Raw genomic sequence first — 25,486 nt, 5'->3', positions numbered from 1 at the left:
TTTCCAGAAAAGGGCGGAGCCTTTACATGCTATTCTGACATGGCAGAAACAATAAAACAAGCAAATCTGCTACAACCAAAACGTTAGAAACGACCAGTTGTGGATTAAAGTGTTACATCTTTCATTTTTCACATTTTTCAAAGTCAAATTGAATTAATTTTCAAGCAGTTTCCTCATGTATTTTCCAGCACTCTACAATTGTGGCATTTTACATATTTACATACATCAGATGCTATTTGTTAGAATATTCTGTAGTTTATATAGTTAATAATAACAACAATTCCTTACATTTATATAAATGCTGTGAATGAATCAGATTTAGTTAAAATGTACATAGTCACCAGATAGAGGACAAATCAAGACAAAGGCAGATTCTGCTTGATTAGTGTATTCATCATTGAAATCCATAGTGTTATAAATGTGATTTATGTAATTATTGCAAAAAGTTCTCATTTTAAAAGTTACACTGCATTAGTTCATATGATTTAATATGAAATAAATGAGGAAATTACCCATGGCAACTTTATTGTAATATAGCTTGGTATATTTACCTTCAGCCTATGACTCTGAATGATATTTGGCTTTTGGCCCTTTATACGAAAAAGTTTCTGTGTCCTGGGATTCTTAAGAGTCAAGACCTTAGTTTAACATCTTATCTGAAAGACGGCGCTCACTGTGCAGTATAGAGTCCCCATCAATATACTGGAGCATTACGACACACCCTACTGTAACTAACACCACTTCCAGCAGCAACCTATGTGAGAGTAGCAAAAAGCTAGCTGCCGGATAGTTTATTTCGCTGCCAGCTAGCTACCTAAGGAAAAACGTTAATGGCATGATTTTAGTCCCAAGCCCAGCATTAAATTCTCCCAATTATTACCTATTTAGTAATGAATAATTATGGGCCTGTAAGCTCTTTTCAAACTTTGAAAGCACTGGAGTATAATTCAAGCATTTTCAAGGGTTTTTAGCACCTCAGCGCTATCCCGCAGCAATTCATAACTTTTTGATTTAGTGGCTAATGTGTATGAATTTGTATTTTGTAAGATTTGCTCATCCCTCAATGAGGGTTGGGTTCAGTGGTGGGGTTTGGTACCATGTCTGCTTTTCAAAATTGTTTATTTTCATACGACTGAACTAATTGAATTTATGAATTTGCACAAATTAGCCACTAAACTAACAAAATGTAAAATAGTGACATTTCCTTGTGAGAGCAGGATGAGCACTAGTATGAATCATGAGAGAAAGAGGGTTGAGGAACTTCTAGAATGATTCTAAATGGTTAGTGGATACATTTATGTAGCTCTTTTGGAGTAGCATGCAGTATTAGTCAAATTATTTGCACGGAAAACATAAAACGTCTGACTCTTTCACCTGACTATACAGAGCATAAATAGGGACGTCTAGAGTCATTTATGCACCGGGTTGCCCACAAACATGTGGTGCATCTCGGGAAGAGGGCCAATAAGGAGCACCACCCCTGCCTCCCGTGATGCACGGCATGTGGGTTTCGATCATGGGTTGCTCTTCGCTCTCTTTGTTAATTCTAATGATAGGAAGAGCTGACATCAAAGGATCAAATTCTTGATTGATTTTATGAACCACACTGGCTGTAAGCATTTCATGTTGACAGTCATGGTCTCTGTAAATACAATCAGAGACAATGGCAACTTCTACCACATTATCCATACAACATGTGACTAACTAAAAGATACAGCAGGGAAAATGAATTGTAGTGACATCAATGCATCCAAAATGGCATATACTTCCCTAATATATAGCATTTAAAACCTTATTTGAAGTTAGATTTAGATTATTCGAATACAAATCTCGGAATTAAGTCCATTGATTCCAGAACTTAAAACTAGAATTAGGATTGTTTTCATAATTATTTTAAAATCCAATCCATGTTTTTTTTTCCACACACAGTACATTCAAAGATAGGAAAATAAAAAATAAATAATACTGGGCTGTCCTTGAAGTTTATAGTGTTGGTAGATGCACAAAAAAACCCAATTATAAGACTTAAACATTAAAAAAGATCAGATTTGAGTGATATGTCCACTTTAACTCTATGCAAGAACAGTAAATGTCCATATTTTTAATGTCTAATAAGGCTACTTCAGAATATATGGCTGGAGATTGCAAGAATCCGACTGCAAAGAATGCATTGATGTTTTTGTTTTTTAATCCATTCAAATGATAGCACAAAGGTTCCAGTGTGCTGTGCGAAAGCAGAAGGATATGAGTCTTTGTTTAATCCGTTGAGCAAATAAATACTTTAAGCGGAACAAAGATAGTGGCACTGAGGGGGAACATTATCACACAGAATATGAATGTTCCTCTGAACCTATGTGTGTGTGTGTGTGTTTATAAGTGTTTACAGTTTTATATTATGCTGCCTCTGTACAAGTCTGATTCTTGGAGAACAATGGCAAACATGAGCGCTACAGTCTTCACCAGGGGTGGGCAATTCATTTTTCCAAGGGGCCACATTAGACTGTGGCGAGGTTTTAGAAGGCTAGACCAATGCAGTAAATGTGTTATATAAAAGAAAACATTCTGTGAAACTATTCAATAAACATTCATAAAAACTCTAAAGTTTAAAAAATAATCAATTTTACACCAGCAGTATTATAAAAGCCAAGCATCACAATATCAACTTCATATAAATGCCATGGGGTTGTTTGATTGCTTCACTTTAGTTAATTGTATTTATTCATTCATTCATTCATTCATTCATTATTTTTTTAAGTGGAGAGAGAGAATTCTAGCCTGTGTTGAACTGAAGAAGTGCACTGAAGTCAGGTTGAATGTGAGATGGATAGGTTATGTGCTATGTGATCATCACTGCGAGAGGATCTGTATCTGCATTTGTTAAATCGTTAATCTGAGGTAATTAGTCTACCTTTATTACTGTGTAATTACATACAAAGTGTGAAGCTGCCTTGTTGGTTCCTGTCACATGATTTGTGGTTCACCAGCGGCCCTCTGAAATGTTTTTTTTTTTTTTTCAACTTGCGGTGCCTGAAAAACGTGAGCGTGACATATTGCATGTGCACAACATCCTATTTGAACCTACGTGTCTCCATTTAAAATAATTAAACTAAGCGCGCAAAAGACGCTATATCTAAAAGTACCCTTTTGTTTTCTCGGAATATCATTGCACGTTGCAAGGCCCTGTGGTTGAATTAAAATTAATTAAATACTTTAGCGGGTTGATGCAAGAAGTCCACATGTGGCCCGTGGGCCATAAAATTCCTAGTTCCTGTCTTCACCATACTGTGAAAGATTGTGATTATTTTTAGATTTCAAAATAAACTTATAATGCATTTTTTTCATTTTATTTTCTGGAAAACAGTTGAAATCAGAGTCGCAATTAGGAGTGTGCAATGTTTATAGTCTATGATCTGGAGTATGGCACTTAACAAAAACAACTATGTGTCCAAATTCATTCAATGCATATCAGTTAGATTGACTCTATAGTTTAAATGATTACAACTGCATTTGTATTATTTTTACGATTAATATTATTAGTCCCCTTAAGAAATTGGCTACAGAACAAACCACTGTTGTCCAATGACTTGCCTAATTAACCTAGTTAAGCCTTTAAATTGCATTATAAGCTGAATACTAGTATCTTGTAAAGCAATTATTTTTAGGGTTTTTTTCACCTTTAATGCAATAGTACAGTGTAGAACAGACAGGAAAGCATTGGGAGCAGAGAGAGGGGAGAATTGGCATAGGACCTCGAGCCGGGAATCGAACTTGGGTCGCCGGGAGCACTTTGGTGCTATTTGTCAGCACTGTTAACCACTAGGCTATTGCCGTCGACAACAGAATAATTATTAAGTATTGTGTACTATCATCATGGCAAACCAAAACCAATTAGTTATTAGAAATCATTTATTAAAACAATTATGTTTTGGAATGTTTTAAAAAATCTAAACAGTTAAACAGCACATAGGACATATTAAACTGTTAAAAGAACTGCAATTTCACAGGAGGGTTCATAGTTTTGACTTCAAATTAATTAAAAATTTCATTATTAAATTATTAAATTTATGTATTTATTATTTATTAATATTATTATTTATTTATTAAATTTTTTTCATTATTCAAATTATCATTGTCAAATTATTAAAAATGCATTTACAACGAATGGGCAAAGTGTATAGGTTATAATAAATAGGTAATAATTTAAAATGACAATAAATTAGTAATGTGAGACTTTTATAGTTTTCAATATGTAATCTATATGTATTAAAAATGTTTTAGATGTTTTTTTTATATGTCATTATTATATGTCATTTATATTATCACTATTATCAAGTTGTTATTGTTTGTATGCCTGAAATGATTTTTCAGTAAACTATTTTAGTGAACTATAAACTATTTTTACACAGATTTACATTTTAGTGGGTGCCTTCTGCAACTGAAAAAAAAATTAATTTTTATATATTTAGTATGCACACAACATACATCCAACACAGGCTCATACTGAAAGTGTAGCCCTATAAACATTTCTGAAGATCGTGATTTATGTAGCCAGAATAATGTATGGCTGCATCTCATCTTTAAAAGGAACGTTACAGGGCGGTATGATGCTGTCCCTGTTTCCACCCCTGTGAGGATGGCTTTCTCACTTTTACCAGCTTCTCCATTAGCACGCTATGTACCTTTGCGGACACAGAGAGGACTTGACCACAATGACAGGGTTCAAGTTTGGCAAAGAACGGTTCCAGAAAGTGGGTAAGAAAAAAACAGAAGCCAAAAAATAAAATAAACAAAGTAAATAACAGGGTGAGAATGTGGTAAAATCTGAAAACATGGTAGAAATCAGGTGATCCTTTTTCTTGATTGCTTTTTAAAACTGTCGGTTGAGTTTAAGGGAAGTGAGTGGTAGGGTCAATCGGTGCTTTTGAAAACACTATTGGTTGGGTTTAGAGAAGGAAAAGGGTGGGTCAGTTGATCGCTCAGTCAGTCAGTCATTCAGTCAGTCAACAGCGGCCTCTAGTTGATTTACGCGAGAACAACAGGCTTGAATGACACTCGCGAGAGAAATTCGAGGCCTCAAAAAGCATACACAGCGGCCTCTGGCGGATAGGCGACAACAAAAACAGCAAAAAACCGTACCTCCTGTAATGTATTTGGCACTCTCTAGAAATGTATATAGCGGTACGTTTTCAGAATGAGCCTGGATTGACATATTTCCCATATTTCCCACAATATGTCTCCCTCAATCCTGCTGCCAAAAAAGCATAAATGCAAGCACACAGAAGCCCTGAATGTGCAATACATCTCCAAGCACTCTCAAACCATCACAATCAATCATTGCAGAGAGCTTAAAATGTAAAGTGCATGTTGTTTGGCATGTTCACCATTCTGCAGTGGATTTACTCGCACACGGCATTATTTACTAACGTTATACATCTTTCAGGCGATTCCAAACACTGCAAAACGAAGCCCAAACCCCTGCCAGCAGTCACGCTACATGAGGAACGTCTAAAAATACAAAAGCACAGGATAAATCTCCCGGCTAATTAACACAAGAGGCTGTTTTGTTCCTGATTTTGAAGAGCAAAATTTTCAGCTAATTTAAGAGGAAAATGGTCCAGCTCTAATCACAGAAAGCCTCTTGGTATTGGAAAGAAAGGCTTATAGAGAGTGAGCGTATCGGGTGACCGGGCAAGAGTGGCAAACAGGGAAAGCATGTAATTCCCCTGATTCAATTATAAAGCGAATTAAGAAGCCGGGGGATGCCTTTAGCAGTGGGCAGACCACATCTAGGAAATATCAGAGTGTGGTTTCATAAAGAAAAGGCTGTGTCAGCTTTTTTTTTTTTTTCTGAAATCCATATGAAGTGCCTTCTGCTAAAACAAAACCATTAAGGGATGTAAAGAAAAACGAGAAAGGAGAAAGAAGAGGCCTAAATGTGTGATAATCAGTGAACAGGCCAGACCAGTTTTAAAACAGATGACGTATAAAAAACACTCAAGCACAGCATGAAGCGAGCCATAACCTCTCTCCAAACATTATGTTCAGCTTGATCCCACTTTAGCAACCACAATAGGCACAAAAAAGCATATGTGCTGCAATTTAAGACCTTAAAACAAGACCTCAGATGCCCTCTCCATGCGGGAGTACTGTAATCTACCATCTATTGTTTCATTCGGCTCCTTTTGATTTTTAAATTGTGTTGAAGCTTGAAGCTTTCAAGGTCTAAAAAACAGGCATTTAGAATGTGGTTTATACCTGTAAATATATAATAAACTTTAGGATTCTTTCTATTATTATTATTATTAATAATAATAATAATAATAATAATAATAATAATAATAAAAATAATAATAATAATATTATTATTACAATTATTTACTAAAATAAATAATAAGATAAACTAATACAAATAATAATATGAATAATAATAAAATAATATATATATATATATATATATATATATATATATATATATATAAATAAATAATGTATATAATAAAATAAACACATACAAATAATAAAGTAATAATATTAATGATAATAAAATGATAAATAAATAATGTATATATTAAAATAAAACTAATACAAATAATAAAATAATATTAATAATAATATTATTGTTCATATTATTTACTAAACTATATAATAAAATAAACTAATACAAACAATAAATCAAATTTAATATTAATATTATTCTTATTATTATTCATATAAATCATTATAATAATATAAATAAATAAAGTATTTACATTATTATTAATATTAGTAATAATAATGATAATGTTTGCTAAACTACATTATAAAATAAACCAATACAAATAATAATAATAAAATAATAATAATAATAATAATAATAATAATATAAAGACATTAATAAATATGTCTATATTATGTCTATTATATTACTCAATAAAAATATAATAAATAATAATAAAGTCATAAATATTATATAATGATTTCCATTTTTTTATATTTGTATAGGTGTTTACTAAACTATATAATAAAATAAACATTTACAAATAATAAAACAATAATAGTATTAATAATAATAATAATAATAATATAAAGACAATTATAGATGATGACTTTATGTTATCTCTTTTATCTTATTTATCTCTTTATGTTATCTGTCTTTTATATTACTTAATAAATTATTTAAACTAATTCTTAAAGCCATAAATATAATATACTGCTCAAAAAAATGAAGGGAACATTTAAAGTGCCTCAATTGTTCTCTTTATTTTTTTTAAATATATTAATTATTATTGCTACTATTTTATTAATACTATTTTAGTATTACATTTACTAATTATAATCAAAATAAGAAAACGTAATAATATTATATTATTTGAATTCAAATGTTTCAAGTATTATATTTTATTATTACTATTTTGTATCTATACAATAAGAAAATGTTATTAGACTACCCCACTACAAAAAATAATGAATATTCGTCACTATTAATGCACTCTTTCTAGGTCTTAATCAAATAAGTAAACTGTGATGCTGTCTGGTTCATTTTCACATAATCATCACATTTAAATAACCAATAATCATAATGTATATATAAGCCAGCAATAATTCCAGCACAAGTCAAAAACTCTGATCAATTCCTAACTTTTTCGTGCGTCAAAACCCCTTCGCTTGACAGCAGCTGGTAGAGCAGCATTTTTTTTTGTTTAGGATACATTTCCTCAAAGTAGTCGATGTGTGGAGGCTGCAGAATATCCAGAGCTGACAGCACCTGTGGAGAAACAAAGACAGAGCGCCAGAGGTCAGCTTTGACGTTAGTGAACGTGGGCACTGACACCAGCATTCACATCACACTGGTTTCCAGGCACCAGCAGCACAGGGACAGCCAGAGCTAATGGCACCATGGGGACAGAGAGTAAGGGAACACTGACTGATTAATACAAAAGAGGAAGCTCACGTTGTCGTGCTTGAAGAAACAAAGCATCTTCAGCTCACGGAAAACCCTCTTGCACGAGACCAGGTTTTGGAAGACATTGGGCATCTTTTTGAGTGCCACGCGTTTGCCGTCTCTGGGGTCTGTCACCGACCTGAGAAGAAGAGGAAAAGAGAAAAATGAGTGATTAGCTCGGCAAAACTAAATATTCTGTGGAAAAAAAGTATATATATATATACAGTACAAACATACAGTGAAAAAACTACTTATTTAAAATGAGCTGAAACCACACAATTCTTGGATTTGTGGGGAGACAACTTGACTGTTTTATGCTCCATCCGCTTACATTTGTAAAAACTAATCCATTAATTTGATTCCTTCTGTTATGATTATCAGCAGTGCTGCTCTTGCAGGCTGCTGGAGAACACTTACATTCAACTGCACTACAGATCCCATCATACACTTTACTCACACACCTGGCCTAAATCCCCCTTGATTGCAAACACAGCTGAAGCTTATGAAGACCAATAACCAGGACTATAAATGCGCCTTACTCACACACACACTTTGCTGAGTCTTGTTTCCTGTAAGCACTACGAAACATTATTCTTGTCTTGCTTGATCGTGTTTTTGATAATGGTGGGCAAAGCATGGCTTCAAAAAACACTGAAACAGTCAAATCAAATGATTTAAAGCTTCAAAATGTTTTGAAACCCGTCTCTAAAGTGACACCTATTGGTCATTTATATTGCTCTGGAACAGCTTTGGCAAAGAAACAGTTAAGCAAACTGAGGTGTTATACCACATGTTGTAGAGTTGAGTTAGCAAATGATTTAGTGAAGCGATGAGAGTTCCTAACTAGCACATAGAAATAAATTGGTTCGAATCCAGACTGGTGCAGCTATAGATGTTAATTTTTAATTGTTCTCCTAACTTGTTTTGTTTTAACATTAAAATGAAAACTTTGTGAATAAATATAATTCGTTTTGTTCAAAAAAGTAACATTATTAAAATACATCAAGTCACAATTTAATAGAATTTGTAAAAGTCGAGCTTTGAACTCGAGTTATTTGTAGCACAGTTACCAGTGCGCATGCATGGTCCACTAGGCGAAGACTTTTTTCCAACACTGTCAACGTAAGTACATATAGGCATATTTAGATCAAGTATTATTTTATGACAAATTTAATGACTTCATGCAAGTCTTTTTTGCAGCCCCAAAATATCAGATATTTTCAACCCAAGCTCATTGTGGAAACGTAGCCCCGCGGACATTTCTGCGGACCGCGATTTACGTCCCGGGAGGTACGTATTCGAGCGTTTTTTTGTTCTCGCGCGAAAAGCCGCCGGATTGAAAAAAAAAAAAAAAAAAAAGCAAAAGCCCTCGTCTTCGATTTCGACCGCGTTTTCGGATCCCGCCGCATTCTTGCCCTCATTTTTCGGATTCCGTTTTTCGTCTCACCTGATTTCCGGAACCCGCTGTTCCCCGGACTCGATCCCGGTCGTCGTTCACCGCGGCCGGCTCCGGCTCCTCCTTCTCCTCGTCCGGGGCCTCCGCTCCGCCGACGCAACGCTGTGAGCTAGGCGGACAAACTGATTGCGTTGGGAAAGCCCTCCACTCGGAGGCGAGCCGTCGGCCGGCAAGCACGAAGAGGAGGGGCGGAGCGGCACCACACCGCCCCGCAGCGTTCGCTCGAAAAAAACCAAACGCGGCCTTTACGTACCTCCGGCCACGTAAATCGCGGTCTCCAGAAACGTCCGCGGGGCTACGTTTCCAGAATGAGCTTGGGTTGGATATTTTAAATATATCCACATTTGGCACATTCCCTAAAAACTACCTTTCTAATGATTTAACATAACACAATTTTAGTATGATTGCTTATTTTTTCCCTTTTTAATTACACAATGAGTTAAAAAAATACAAATATGGTGGTTGACATGACGTTTGCTGTTTGCTCAAACTACTTATTTAAATTAGCTGAAACAACAAAACCCATGAGGTGTTTTTTGTGTCAGCTTAACTGTTTTATGTTCAATCATTCAATTGTTTTCATATTACTACAATTCCCGTATTGTGATGTATTTTGATCTTTTGCCTCCTTTATTTATGTCTTAGTACATTAATCATGAATATCTTAGCAAATTCATTTCCCTGAATAAATCTGTAATATAATCAAAGAGTTTGTCTGAGAAGAGCAAGCACGAGATGATTTGTTGATAAAGGCTGAAGGGCTCTCAGTAATGGCCTTGAATGTTGCCGGTTTGTGCACATCTTTTATCGTCACTGCGCTACGAACAGCTTGATGTGACCTTACTGAGAGACGTCAATTGGTATAAGAGCCTCTCCTTCTTCCTGAACACTAACACATTTCCCAGAGCAATGTTAAACACATTACACAAATGCAGCAGCTATCATTTCTCCAGCACGCAGAGTCATTTCCATTCACCGCTTTCGATGTTCATTTTAATGCATTGACTATACATGAAAGACTTTCTCTCTCGAATTGATAGCATTCGTTATTACGAAACGGAGCTTGTGTATGTTTATGCAAACTACAAAGTGCACAATATGTCTTGAATCAATACACAAATGTTTCATCAAGTGTATGTACTCTAAGTGTGTGAATTGCTTTGGCTGTTTTTGGTGTTATAATGGTCGTCTCAAATGTAGCTGGTAAACCTCAGAGGTGCGATCACTGTGTGTCCCTGAACACAGAGACTGAAACAGAATGGAACATTCAGACTGAAAAACAATTCATGCTCACGCAACAATACACAGGACAGTTCTGAACGCCAAAAATAACAAAACTATTGTTTATTTTGAAGAACACAAAAGAGTTTTTATGTTCACATGAGGAAAGCAAAAGCTGCGGATTTTCGTTTTAGTGAGGGAAAAATGTGAGATGAAATTTTCAACATTTTAACAGTTGTGTTATGCATAACATATTCTAGAGCAATAAAACAAGCCAATTGACACACAAGTGATTACAATAGTATACAATTAATATTGTATTATAACAGGATTAGTAGTATTTAAGTGTAATTATATAATCTTATTAAAACATTTTATGTATTTGAAAGTCTCTTATGTCCTCTAAGACTGCATTTGTTTGATTAAAAAAACCTTTCGATAAACAAAAAATATAGCATAAGCAAACACATGAAAATGTAAAGGCTTTTTTAAAATTAAAAAATGTCAATAAACTAGGGAAAAACATCTAAAAGCAATTTAAAAATATCAAATAATTATTTTTTTATCAATTATGATAAGTTTTTTAAACTAAATAAATGATTAAAAATCTAAAAACAATATCATTAAAATTTTTACTGAACTGTAATGAATTTCATAATTTGAATACACATAATAACTAATACTATCTTATTATTATTTTATATTAATTCATATTATTTATATTAATTTACTATTATTACTATCATTAGTAGTATCTTTTTAAACTAAAGAAATATAAAAAAATATTTAAAACAATGTAATTGAAATTCTACTGAAATGTAATGAATTTAATACATTTAATGATTATAACAATAGTAATACTACTTTATTATTATTGTTATTATTATTATTAAAAAAAAAAGTCTTTGGATAAACTAAAATATAGCAAACATATATTATTTTGACACTAGCCATTAAAATGAATGGGCATTTTTAAAACTAATAAATATCAATAAATTAGGGAAAAACATCTCACAGCAAATTAAAACATTGTGCATTCAAATATCAAATAATGTATTTTTAATTGAATATTTTTACTACAATTATTAGGATTTTTTTACTAAATAAATATTTTAAAAAAATATTAAAACAACATTACTTAACTGTGATGAATTTTATAACTTTAATGCATAAAACAACAATAATGCTATTTTATTATTATTATTATTATTATTATTATTATTATTATTATAAAACACTTGTGATGTTGTTATTTAGATTCTATATAATTTGATGTTAAAAAGGTAAATGTAATTTTAAACAGTATATACTATTAAATGTCCACTTATAAACTTTGACATCGGTGAGGTAGAGTATAAATCATCGTAATATGGCTTTAATGTTATTTGTGAATTTGTAAATATATAATGCAAAGGCACAAATGATTGAGGTCATCTCCAAGTATTGAACAATAAGTCGATGTATTGATTATCGTGACAGGCCTAATGATAATAAACATAAAATTATGATTATTAGCACTGTTTTATACACATGCCAATCCTGACTTTTACTTGTGTTCTTGGTAAGTATCTATCACACTACAGCGTATCTATAACACACAATGTGTGATATGTTTATTGCAGCAACGTATGTGGGGGAAAACAAAGACAAAGTGCAACACAGTGGTGACAAACATATAATGGGGATTAAAAACAAATGAGGTGTTTATCAGGCCATGAGAAAACATTGATCGCCAAGATGAATGATTAACAGAGAAAAAAAAAGGTCTCTTGGGTCAGCACCAAACACACACACACACACACACACACACACACACACACACTCACACAGCACACATTCGCCTGCTCATGGCATGTGATTCACAAGCTGGATTAGACAACAGCACGAGGGAGAAGGAGAGGAGAGAGAGAGAGAAAGAGAGAGAGAGAGAGAGAGAGAGAGAGAGAGAGTGAGAGAGAGAGAGAGAGAGTGAGAGAGAGTGAGAGAGAGAGATGTTTCTTTGATAAAAGGCCATCGCTACAGCACTGCCATCTCTCCTCAGTATCAAAACAAACGCTACAGCAGGAAATGAAGACAAGTTTTCTTGGAAAATAGAGCAATAAAGACAGACAGACTCGTAGAGATATACATGCTGAATGAAAATGTGACAGACAACGCTGTGGATTTGTACAGGAAGAATTTCAGAGCTAACAATGATGCAGTTTGTTTGCACATCTCAACTAGGCCGTCAAGCAACACTGACTCAGTATTTTCTATATGTATTGTTCTGATAGGGATTTTTTAAATGTCTTTGTTTTAAGCAATATAAGCCATGAACAAAACTAACCACACCGTAAAACATTCATCAATTAACTGTATTTTGTGATTCACAGGTGTTTTCTGTTTATTGTATGGATGTAAATTGCATTATAGGAGCTTGATCTCTGCTCTGTCTACTTTTGATGTGAAAATGTTAACTCTGCATTTGAACAATGTGACTTTTATTGATATTTTAGTAGTTTGAAATAATATAATGTGTAGGAAATTATATATGGGGAAATAAATCTGTAACATAACAGAAAAAGTACTGGCAATTTATTACACATTTATTGCCAGTTAATTATTGTTTATTAGCCATAACATTCCAGACATTATATCACTTCAAACTATCAGATATTTCAATAAAAGTAACTTTTTCAAAATCAAAAGTTGTTTGGAGGAAAGGTCAAAGTCCCATAATGTAATTTTAAAGCATACATTCATAAATGCTAATTTACAAATATTTTAACAATGCAGCCACAAAATGAAGACTTGCTCATTTGCAGTGCCTCATGAGAGTGGGCAAAGTAAAAAAAAAATTATATATATATATATATATATATATATATATATATATATATATATTAGGGATGTAACGGTATTGTAAATACCGTCATACCGCAATATTAAATTTTTTCGATATTACCGAAGTCGCATGACTCGGTAAAACTATAGGTCTTCTGAGAAAATTTGCTCAGGCGAATGAAGCGAACGGGAGGTAGCTGGAACTTCATTTCCCATCAGCCCCGGCGTGGCCATAATCCTTTGCGGTCTGTTGTCGCTACAGATCCAGTAATGCGGAAATGGAGTGTGTTGCTAGTAGCGGAGATGAAAAAAAGATGGAAATGATCGAACCTAAAGCGGGTGTTGTTGCCGCGCGCGTGCTGAATAGCGGTGCTGTCGCGCGCGTTCTGATCAGCTGTGTTGTGGCGCGCGTATTGTAAAGCGCCGAGGGGGGGTTGAGCGCGCATACTCAAGAGAGGTGTTATCGCGCGCCTACTGAAGGGCTGGAATGGACGGAGGTTGTGTCGCGTCGCGGGGGCACTTTTGATCATTTTGGAAGGGCATTTTCTATCCAAGACTAAAAAGGGCATGTGCACTGCACAGGTTGAGCCCTATGTGTGCACGTGCCTGCAAGTTGGGGAATACGACTAATAACAGTCATGGGGACTGCAGAAACACAGCACACTGTTCAGATTGATGCAGACATTGACTTGTACCGCAAAGAGATCTCTATCTCACTCATGGTTTGTCCTCTCAAGTGGGGGAAAGACAATGCACAACGTTACCCCACTGCTGTCAACATGGGCCAAGTCATATCTCTCTTGTCCCAGAATCCTCAGTCCCAAATGAGAGGGGTTTTTTCTGTTGCAGGAGACATTGTAAATACTCAGAGATACCAGCTTTTACCAGATTATAGTTATATGATAATTTTCCTTTAAACCCATCTCTATCTAAGTGAGTGATTAAATGTTAAATGTGATGAGTTTTTAACAATACTAAATTGAAACTTTATTTTTTTACATGGTTTAATAATTTTTTGTTATTAAAATTGAAGTTCCTGTTTCAAAGCTAACAGATAGATGGCTAATTTGTATGTCATTGACACTTTTGGCACTTTTTTGGGAGTATTTTCAAAAGTTTTTTTTTCCTGTAAATGATTCAATAAATACCGTACCGTGACATTCATACCGAGGTATTACCGTACCGTGAAATTCTGATACCGTTACATCCCTAATATATATATATATATATATATATATATATATATATATATATATATATTTTGGCTGCATTTTGCTTACTGTAAGGGTCATTGCACACTGAATCCAAAATCTTCTTCTGTAATTTTTCGCACGTAAGAAAGTAAATTTGACGTCATAAAAAAATTTGAATCAAGTTTCGAATCGCTCTTCACCGAGCACAAACACAAATACAGGGACACTAAAGCGTTTGAAAGTCGCAAAGATCAGTCGATTGCTCGTTTGTGTTTGCACTCGGTAAACATCGGTAAAGTGCAGTGATCTGTTGACCTTCACGCCCAATCACAGTAGTTTCTGTTGAGCATCAGTAAACACTATGGCAAATCAGTGCTGTTTAAGAATGCACTCAACATCGCTTAAATGTTAGCAATATAACTGTCGTTTTTTTTCCACTTCAGTACATAAATTCAGTATCGTGACAGGTCTAATATAGTGAAAGAATCAGTTCGATAAATTGAGTTTGATAAAGAAAAAGTTAGCTAACTAGTGCCATTTCCCTTATTTTGAAAGCTGAAAATGAGGTCAGATAACCCTTTTTATTTTCACTATTCCATCCAGAACGGACCTTTGGGTCACTCGGAAAGCAGTGAAATTATACATTTGTGTCACTGTCTCTGCGCTGATAAGTTATACAGCCAGGTACACAACGTTCCTGTGTGACTCTAGGCAATACTGTGTTTTTTCGTACCACAGCCTCGATTTCGCTTTTAAAATGGCGGCCACGTGAAATTGATCGATAGGTACTGCTAGTCTCTGTATAGGATTTGTTTACATACATAAATGTGTGAGGTATCACAAGCATTGTATCAAAATATTTGATCTAATCTTTTCTTTCCTTTTCTATTTTGTAGAAGACGCAGGAGAACAAAAGAACTCTGCTTGAACTGACTCCGAAATGTTTTGCGTTATCTTAGGAATGGATTAATTAATATGCATCAGACACAGTGTGCAAGGTTTGTACAGTATAAGTGACAAATTTTTCAGATATGGATACAAATAAAACGCATACGAAAGTTTCCGACTTAAGTGTGCAAAGACCTTTAGACTCGCATAGGTGGATTGTTTTAAGCATTATTGGTAATTATTGATTCAAATATTATGCACAATGTAAAAATAAGGGAATAAAAAAGCCCACTCTGTTGTTTCAGAACCTGTAAACTTAAAGGTGCCGTGAAATATAAAACCGATATAAACATCCAAAGCTTGTCACTTCCACCTAAAAGGATCAAAATTTTTTCACAATTTCAGTTTCCCATCAAATCTTGATAAATTAAATGCGCTCAAGTATCTGACATGGCCCGCCCCGTTCAAGACACTTTTCATTCGATGCACTTTTTCTCAACCAACCTCACTGGCAGAGCTGTGATAAAAACGAAATGCTATTGGCTGTTTTTTAAATGAGGAGGAGCTACCAAATGTCCCACTCTCTCTTCATGTTTCAATTGAGATTACGTCAAACATGGAATAAAAAAAGCAAATTTCAAAGCACTTCACCGGACCTTTAAGGTATACATTTTCCAACATAATAAGACTCCTAGAACACCACTCTTGGACCCTGTAGCGTAGGTCGAGGGGCGAGACTGTCAACGCATTTGACCAAAGAGTGAAGATCAGAGTAGAGTTTCAAAGCTGTTTTGAATTCAGCTGGGTGACACTACTTCAGATTCAACATTAATAAAATAAAAATAATGCTGCCAAAAATAAACATTAATCAAATGTCTGATATAAATTACTGCCCTGACTAGACTGAAAAAAAAAAACATAATTAGTCCTGTTGTTTCTTTCTAAGCTTAGTTTTCACAGACATTCGTGAGGGGGAGTCATCTAATTTAAGTCATTAAAGCCGTGTCAGCAGCCTTGTAGCAAAATCCCTGCCTCCAGCGTCTCCAGGTGCCAAAGAAAACCACAACATGAGGCCACGTGAGCCTGACTGACGCCTGGACTCCAGCTCTTCAGGACCTACTTCCTGGAGACAGAGGAGAGAAATGTCTAAAATAGAAAGATACGCCTCACGTCTATCGCTGCATCTCTTTCTCACTCTCTTTCCCCCCTCCGCTTTTAATCATTGGCTATTCAGAGATGAAAAGCCTTTCTGAAAGGGAAAAAAAGATTAGCCGAGTACTTCAGACATGGCTTTTCTCTCTCCAAGTGCACATGAACATGTCCTCACAAACCAAAAATAGCTCTTTTAACCATCTTTTTTGACATTGCAGAAAGCAAGTTAGAGGTTGATTTGAGGTTTAGATGTGACTACAAGTGGGTAAAACCTTTGGGACTAACGAGCAGTTTAATTCATCTGTTAATACAAAATGTTTTTACTCACACACAATTAAGTCTTTTTTTCTGTGTAAAACTTATATTTTAGTATTTTTTCTGTGTCATTGTGTTGTGGATAATGTTCTTATTCCAGGGCTCAAATAACTGCTATTATATTTTTCTTGTCGGGCTACCAAAAATAAACCAAAAATAAATTTACCCAGCCTGTTGGAATATCTTAATGGGAGGAAAAATATAGCCTAATCCAGTACTTTTGCATTCTCTCACAAATTGGGTAACTATGTTCTATGTATTTTTCATGCATTGAGGAACCACTATAAATGTGTTTGAATTTTCATTTGTGCTAACTGGTGTTGTCAAAACAACCAGTTCTTTCTATCCAGGCTCATTCTGAAAATGTACCTCTATATACATTTCTGGAGAGCACAAAATATGTCCCAGGAGGTCCATCAAATTCTTCTCGCGAGTGTTATTCGTGTCTGCTGTTCTTGCGTAAATCCACCAGAGGCTGCTGTCGACTGACTGTTTGACTGACTGACAGAACTATCGACTGATTGACTGGCCCACCCTCTTCCTTCCCTAAACCCAATCAATAGAGTTTTCAAAAGCACAGATTGACCTGCTTTTCCACTTCCCTAAACCCATCCAACATTTTTAAAATGCAATCCAGGACAGCTGGTAAGGGCAAAAAGGAATAGCGTCATACTACCCCGTAGCGTTGAGCCTATGTTGGATACTTTGGTACTAAGTTGATATAAAAATAAATAAATAAATATAATTAAAATATAAATATTTAATAAAGGAACATGTACCAGGTTTTCACAAAAAAATTCATGGACAATAAATAAACAAATAAATTAAAATAATTAATTAAATATGGTTATTTTGAATATACAGTTGAAGTCAGAATTATTAGCCCCCCTGAATTATTAGCCCCCCTGTTTATTTTTTTCCCTAATTTCTGTTCTGTTCTGGGAAGATTGTTTCGGCACATTTTTAAGAATAATAGTTTTAAAAACTTATTTCTAATAACTGATTTATTTTATCGTTTCCAATATGACAGTAAATAATATTTTACTAGATATTTTTCAAGACACTTCTATACAGCTTAAAGCGACATTAAAAGGCTTAACTACGTTAATAAGGTAAACTAGGCAGGTTAAGCCCCGGTCAGATTACACGATTTTTTTGTCAGTTATGAAAATCACTATGTCAGATTATGCGATTTTTTCTTGACAAAATCGTGACTTGTCGTGGGTAGCAAATGTGTCAGACAACCCGTTCCTTCACGATCATTCATCTTGATATATATATATATATATATATATATATATATATATATATATATATATATATATATATATATATATATATATATATATATATATATATATATATATTTATATATATATATATACATATATACATATATATATATATATATATATATATATATATATATATATATATATATACATACAGTTGAAGTCTGAATTATTAGCCCCCCTAAATTATTAGACCGCTTGTTCTGTTAAATGGAGAGCAGATTTTTTTCAACACATTTGTAAACATAATAGTTTTAATAACTCATTTCTAATAATGACTTTATTTTATTTTATGATGACAGTAAATAATATTTTACTATATATTTTCAAGACACTTCTATACAGCTTAAAGTGACATTTAAAGGTTTAACTAGGTTAATTAGGTTAACTAGGCAGGTTTGGGTAATCTGGCAAGTTATTGTATAACGATGGTTTGTTCTGTAGACTAATCGAGAAAAAATATAGCTTAAAGAGGCTATTAATTTTGTTACTAAAATGGTGTTTAAAAAAATTAAAACTGCTTTTATTCTAGCCAAAATAAAACATATAAAACTTTTTCAAGAAGAAAAAATATTTTCTTCTTGAAAAAAAAACAAAAATAATTAATAATATATATATATATATATATATATATATATATATATATATATATATATATATATATATATATATATATATATATATATATATATATAGTATGTATTTATTTTTATTTTGTAAATTACCAAAGACTTAAAAATGCTTCCCTGAAAAGCTACCAAAGATGTTAGAAGTTCTGTGTTCTCTGTCTAGATATCAGTCTTAATTAAGAAGACATGCAGTTAGTGTTCACATAATATGTTTTTACTAGGGATGTAACGGTATCAGAATTTCACGGTACGGTAATACCTCGGTATGAATGTCACGGTACGGTATTTATTGAATCATTTACAGGAAAAAACAAAACTTATGAAAATACTCCAAAAAAATGCCAAAAGTGTCAATGACATACAAATTAGTCATCTATCTGTAAGCTTTGAAACAGGAACTTCAATTTTAATAACAAAAAATTATTAAACCATGTAAAAAAATAAAGTTTCAATTTAGTATTGTTGAAAACTCATCACATTCAACATTTAATCACTCACTCACTTACTTAGATAGAGATGGGTTTAAAGGAAAATTATCATATAACTATAATCTGGTAAAAGCTGGTATCTCTGGGTATTTACAATGTCCCCTGCAACAGAAATAAACCCTCTCATTTGGGACTGAGGATTCTGGGACAGAGATATGACTTGGCCCATGTTGACAGCAGTGGGTAACGTTGTGCATTGTCTTTCCCCCACATGAGAAGACAAACCATGAGTGAGATAGAGGTCTCTTTGCGGTACAAGTCAATGTCTGCATCAATCTGAACAGTGTGCTGTGTTTCTGCAGTCCCCATGACTGCTATTAGTCGTATTCACCAACTTGCAGGCAAGTGCACACATAGGGCTCAACCTGTGCAGTGCACATGCCCTTTTTAGTCTTGGATAGAAAATGCCCTTCCAAATCGATCAAAAGTGCCCCCGCGACGCGACACAACCTCCGTCCAGCCCTTCAGTAGACAACACCGCTCTTGAGAATGCGCGCTCAACCCCCCCTCGGCGCTTTACAATACGCTCGCGAGAACACAGCTGATCAGAACGCGCGCGACAACACTGCTATTCAGGACGCGCGCGGCGAAAAACCCGCTTTAGGTTCGATCATTTCCATCTTTTTTTCATCTCCGCTACTAGCAGCACACTCCATTTCCGCATTACTGGATCTGTAGCGACAGCAGACCGCAAAGGATTATGGCCACGACTGGGCTGATGGGAAATGTAGTTTAAGCTACCTCCCGTTCGCTTCATTCGCCTGAGCAAATTTTCTCAGAAGACCTATAGTTTTACCGAGTCATGCGACTTCGGTAATATCGAAAAAAAATTTATATTGCGGTATGACGGTATTTACAATACCGTTACATCCCTAGTTTTTACACTGTAAGGTAAGCCTACTGTATGTAATTATTTTAATCAGTAAAGCCTGTGGCATTTTGGGGCATAAGGACATCTAAAATACAAACGCGAGGTCTCCTGGCAAAAGATATATAATCATTCTACTATAATAGATATCTATTAGCAACATTTTTAGGATCAAAATGTCCAATACCCACTAGAAGAGTAATATATTTTGCTCACTTATCTAATTAAATTAGCCCAAATGTTTCGAAAAATGTTCAAATCCACTGAATAAGCAGTATTAATAGTCACACTTTATTTAAATGTACAATTCACACTTTTAACAAATCATAAACTAAGACTTTTAGCTCAATAAACTACTAATTAGCAGCTTATTAATAGTAAAATAGTAGTTGGAATTGGGTAGGGTTGGGTACAGTATGTAAAATAAGAATATACTTTATAAATAATAATAAATAATTTAAAATAATAATAAAAATATGTATATATATATACATAAACATTTTGACATGGACCTTGTCATTGTGTCGACATGCAAAGGATCAGTTTTGAGTTTTTGAGTTTTGTAGATTATTAGACTAATAAACCATTTTCCATCAGTTTTATTACACAATATATTAACAGAACACTTATTTTTGTGATATTTATTAACAAAATGCTAATCCGATTCAATTCATGATGCTAAACTTATCTAAAAAGTGACCCTGCCTGAAGAAGAAATAGGCTAAATGGATTAAAAAAAAATGGTTCAAGTTAATGGTTAACTCCAGAAGACTTGTAAATTGAGGTGTAGTTTTAAAATGAATAAAAATGAATTTAGATTTTGTGATTTCCCTGCGCTCTTTTTCTAGCCAACCTTACTCGCTCTGTCATTGACTCTAGCATCAAAAACAGCCACATTTTATATCAACTCAAGGTTTCAACCTTGTCAAAACTCTCACTGGCTGTACAATGCACATTTTCACAAACCTGACAGAATGCAGACTTGTCTACAAACTAGAATACAGCTAAAAGTTCTCCTTCAACACATTCATTGACAAATACAATAGCATACTGCCTCATTGTACTGTGTAATTACACATTTATGCTGTTTAGGAGATAAGAACTCGCAAAGCCGGTCTAGGAAATCCAGAAGAACATCCTGGGTGCAAAGCCAAACTCAAGGTGAATTTGCATTTCCCTAAAGCCAGCGGGAAAAAAATCCATATGACAGAAATAAAAAGCACACCATCTCATGAATACTACAAGAGCAGAATCCACACTGCATAGTCTCACTCCTTGAAGGTTTGTTAGAGTCTGAAAGGCTATTGATCGTGCTTGGCTAAAACACGCAGATCCGTATCACAGACAGATTGCCGTGTTTTGTATCAATATAATACGAGTCAGCGGACGAAACTATGTGCTGATGAAAATCTTGCCCAAATCAGAGGAACGGGAGCCACGTAATAAGTAGGCAAACCCTGCCGAAGTGTATCTCGTGATTAAAAGCCTTTCTGGTGGAGAGTTTTTCTTCGGGCTGGGCATTTTGAACGGCGCAAACCTATAGAGATCAGCCTGTAATCTGAGGCCAGCCATTTTACCTCAGTCGTTAATAATTCAACATCAACCATATTCACACTGGTACCGAGGGACAATGGCATGTTTGATGAAAGAAAATAAAATGTATTTTTAGAAACCAAACAAGATTTCAGGGCGCTGGCGAAAGCATGTTTTTTTTTCCAAAAAGCTTATTTAACAGTTTAAGACAGCAAATATAGACCTGACGTTGAGAGGGGAAAAACGTGTGTGTTTACGCTGTTGCTGGACAAACTGTCCTCTAAGTGTTTGGTAAATTGCATGGCGCTTTGTAGGTGTAAAAGCTCAGGCTGTACACTTTGAGTCTTAAATGAGTCACAAAACAACTCTTCAGAAAAATAATGCTGTGTATTCTGTGCGTTCAAGAAAACGCCCCTTCAGACTTCCTAATAGCACATTTTACAGTCATCTACTGGATAGAAGTGATTTTAAATGCACTTCAGGTCAAAAGCAAGGCAGAACTGAAGCAATGATTCGGGTCATGACAGAAATATGAACCATCTCTTAGAATAAAGGAGGAATAATTACAGAGACACTGACATTGTACACTGCACAAAATATCTGTTAATTAACAGTTTCTGTATTTTGTGTTTTCTGTTTATTTACAGTTGTGGGACCTTGATCTCTGCTCTGTCGACTTTTTATGTTGAAAATTCCACTGACTTTTACTGATTTCAGTAGTTTGAGTAATGTATAAGAAACACTATATAGAAAATTAGGTCTGTAAAAGAACAGGAAATGTACTGGCAGATTATTGCAACTCAGGCTCATTATTGATATGTACCCCTGTATACATTTCTGGAGAGCGTAAAATACATTCCAGGAGGTTCATTTCTTGCAGTTTTTGTTTTTGCAAATCCACCAGAGGCCACTTACACTTTTCACTTTCACTTTTCAGATCTCAAAATTTCTTTCACGAGTGCCATTCTCTCCTGCTGCTCTTGTGTAAATTCACCAGAGACCGCTGTCGACTGACTGACTGACTGACCAACCAACCAACTGCTTTCGGGAACCATTCTTCTACAGACTCGAACCCTGTCGTTGTGTTCAACTCATCTCTGCGTCTCAAGTCTGCCAATGTACGTGTCGAGCTACTGGACAAACTGGTAACAGCGGAAAAGCTGTCCACACAGAGGTAAGCAGCCAGCTGGTAGCACAAAAAGAAGCCATAGGTGGCGTCATATGATCCCGTAGTGTTTCTTTAAAAAAAAATAATAACCCCAATTTTACATTGATCAGGAGTACATTTGCATAAATGTAATAAATTACAAGCTTAAATTAAAACAATAGAACAAAGAAACAAATGAAATAGACAGTGTTTTCTGGTTTTCTGGAGTGTCTAACAGTATTGAGGTACAAATGTGGATCAAAACTTTATATCAAAATAACATATTAATAACGGTTTTTAAAATAATGTTTGTACTTTTGCTGAGTGCCTTTTCGCTTATAATTTTGCTGTTTATTTTTATGTATTCTTACCTAAAGAGCCCTGACACATTAATCACCCCCTGAAGCACTTTTTGTTTGCTTTTGGATTTTAAAACCTTCAGATCAATATTGTCATAAAACTATTGAACAACACCTATTCTTTTTTTTTTTTGATAAACTTTTTTTTTGATCCACTTTAAATGTGGATTATTGTATCTTCATTGCATAAATAAACAAGATCATAATGATCCTTTCTTGTGCTCAAATGGTATAAATTCGCTTTAAGTTTGACATATTCACACACTTTCGGAAATAAAGGTACGAGAGTTGTCACTGGGGTGGTTCCATTGCAACAGGTAAATATTTGTACTTAAAGGGTCCAATTATTAGTACCACAAAAATTTTAGAGAGGTACACTTTTGTACATAATATGTACCCTTGCGGTACTAATAAGGACCCTTTAGTTACAAACGTGTATCTTTTGAAAAGATACCATCTTGAAACTATATATTGCACAGACCTGTGGGACTAAATTAATGTTGATACCAAACATTTGGGTTTGCTTTGATATCATTGATTGTTATTTTCGAATTCGGGAAGTTAATATACAAACAATAAATATTTTTTTGCTGGGAATGAATGTTTATCAGTATATTCAGTGTTGGGTAAGTTTTGGGTAACTTTTAAATAGTAATCGACTACAAATTACTGATTATTACCGGAAAATTGCAATCTGATTACATTACTACTTAATGTAAAAAGTAATCGGATTACTAATAACTTCACTTTAAAGTTACTTTCAAAACATATAAAATAATTTAATATATACTGAAAAACATTTCAATGGGTTGATAACAGCAGCTTGACATATTCAAAAGAGCTAAAGTGATAGTTCACCCAAAACTTAAAATTCTCTCATTATTTACTTGTTCCAAACCCGTTTGTCTTTTTATTTTTATTTTTATGAAGGACATGAAAAAAACAGGATATGAAAAACCACTGTAGTGTCCTGTGTGCGAGCGCAAAAGACGTGATATGTGAACGGCCCCACAAGCAGTTACGCTTCTCTTCACATGCAGAAGATATTTCACTCCAGATCCAGCACATATATCCAATTTACCCTGTTTAGACTAAGTTGCGCCACTGTGTTTCTGGTGACGAAAATTGTCTTAGAACGCTTTCTGCTCAAATGCTTGAACAAGTTGCTTGTCGAGTTAAAAGCAGTCGAAAGTTCTTTAGACTGGACATGTTCTGACTTTCACAACAATATTTAAGTGTTTATGCTCAATGAAATCAAAGTAATGTCTGAAGCGACTGCTCTTGACAGCAGCCATTTCAGCAGGCCTTCTCCAGCTATTGAAAACCACATACTTATCAACTAACGCTACAGCAGAAAATGTGATTTAAAAGAAGCATTTGTTTTATTCTAAATATTATATTTGTAATGTAAGTAACCCAATTACATTGACTTTAGTAACTGTAATCAAATTACATACGTGTAAAATATAATTTGTTACATTGCAGTGTTCCTCAAAAATGTAATTAGATTATAGTGGCGCGTTACTGTGGAACGCATTACACCCAACTCTAAGTATATATCAAAAAACAATGTAAATAAATGCCAATAACCACACTATATTTTTCTAAATATGCTGATTAAATGTTTGTTCTTTGTTCTTATGCTCTGATCTGATGAATAACTGAGTAAGCTTATCGTGTGTGTTTCCTTATTGGTGCCAACCCACATAAATAAACCTGATGTATTTGCAGATGTTGTCTGCTGTAAGAGCACAGTTGTTGCTGTTTTTATCAAAAGGTTATAGAATAAACACATTTTTCACAGCTTTCTAAGCGCTTGTTTGCCAAGACTGCTAATAACTGTAGAGGGCATTGTGTATGACAAATGCGAAACATCTTCAATGAAATAAACGACACCTGTCCTGTGCCTTTCGTTCCATTGACAACTGAGGTCTAAAAGCAGACAAAACTCAAGCAGAGACACTTGACAATTAGCTGCCTACTTAAGCACATGACTACTTCATGGCTTCTTGCATGTGGAAAGATGACAGACGTTGTTTCAAGTGCGCAGACTGAATACTTCATGGGCCACAATCTGACGAGCAGCGAGCCATTGTTGATTTATGACACTCTGCCTTTTTCTGCAGCCGCCAAGGAAAAGCGCTAAGAGATTCTGGCTTTTTTCATTGCGAGCCCCGGGAGGATGGAGCGATCGGAGGGAT

The 25,486-nt window shown here is 34.5% G+C and overlaps 1 protein-coding gene and 1 long non-coding RNA gene across 3 annotated transcripts in view; one reads left to right on the top strand and one right to left on the bottom strand.

Annotated features, from left to right (window-relative positions):
- nlk2 (nemo-like kinase, type 2) overlaps nt 1–25,486 on the bottom strand; it is a 148,696-nt gene that overhangs the window by 74,476 nt on the left and 48,734 nt on the right. For both annotated transcript variants that reach the window (XM_017350980.4, NM_001113485.2), the window contains 2 exon segments: nt 7,931–8,060; nt 7,689–7,744 (listed from right to left, as the gene is read on the bottom strand). In XM_017350980.4, coding sequence (XP_017206469.1) covers nt 7,689–7,744; nt 7,931–8,060 — 186 coding nt within the window.
- Nucleotides 1–25,486, top strand: part of LOC137487766 (uncharacterized) — a 190,447-nt gene that overhangs the window by 127,787 nt on the left and 37,174 nt on the right. The window lies entirely within an intron of this gene.

Source organism: Danio rerio, chromosome 15 (assembly GCF_049306965.1).
Source record: "Danio rerio strain Tuebingen ecotype United States chromosome 15, GRCz12tu, whole genome shotgun sequence".
NCBI classification, from domain to species: Eukaryota; Metazoa; Chordata; class Actinopteri; order Cypriniformes; family Danionidae; genus Danio; species Danio rerio.
The sequence above is the reverse complement of the archived record's forward strand: the minus strand, read 5'-3'. Positions and strand labels throughout refer to the sequence as shown.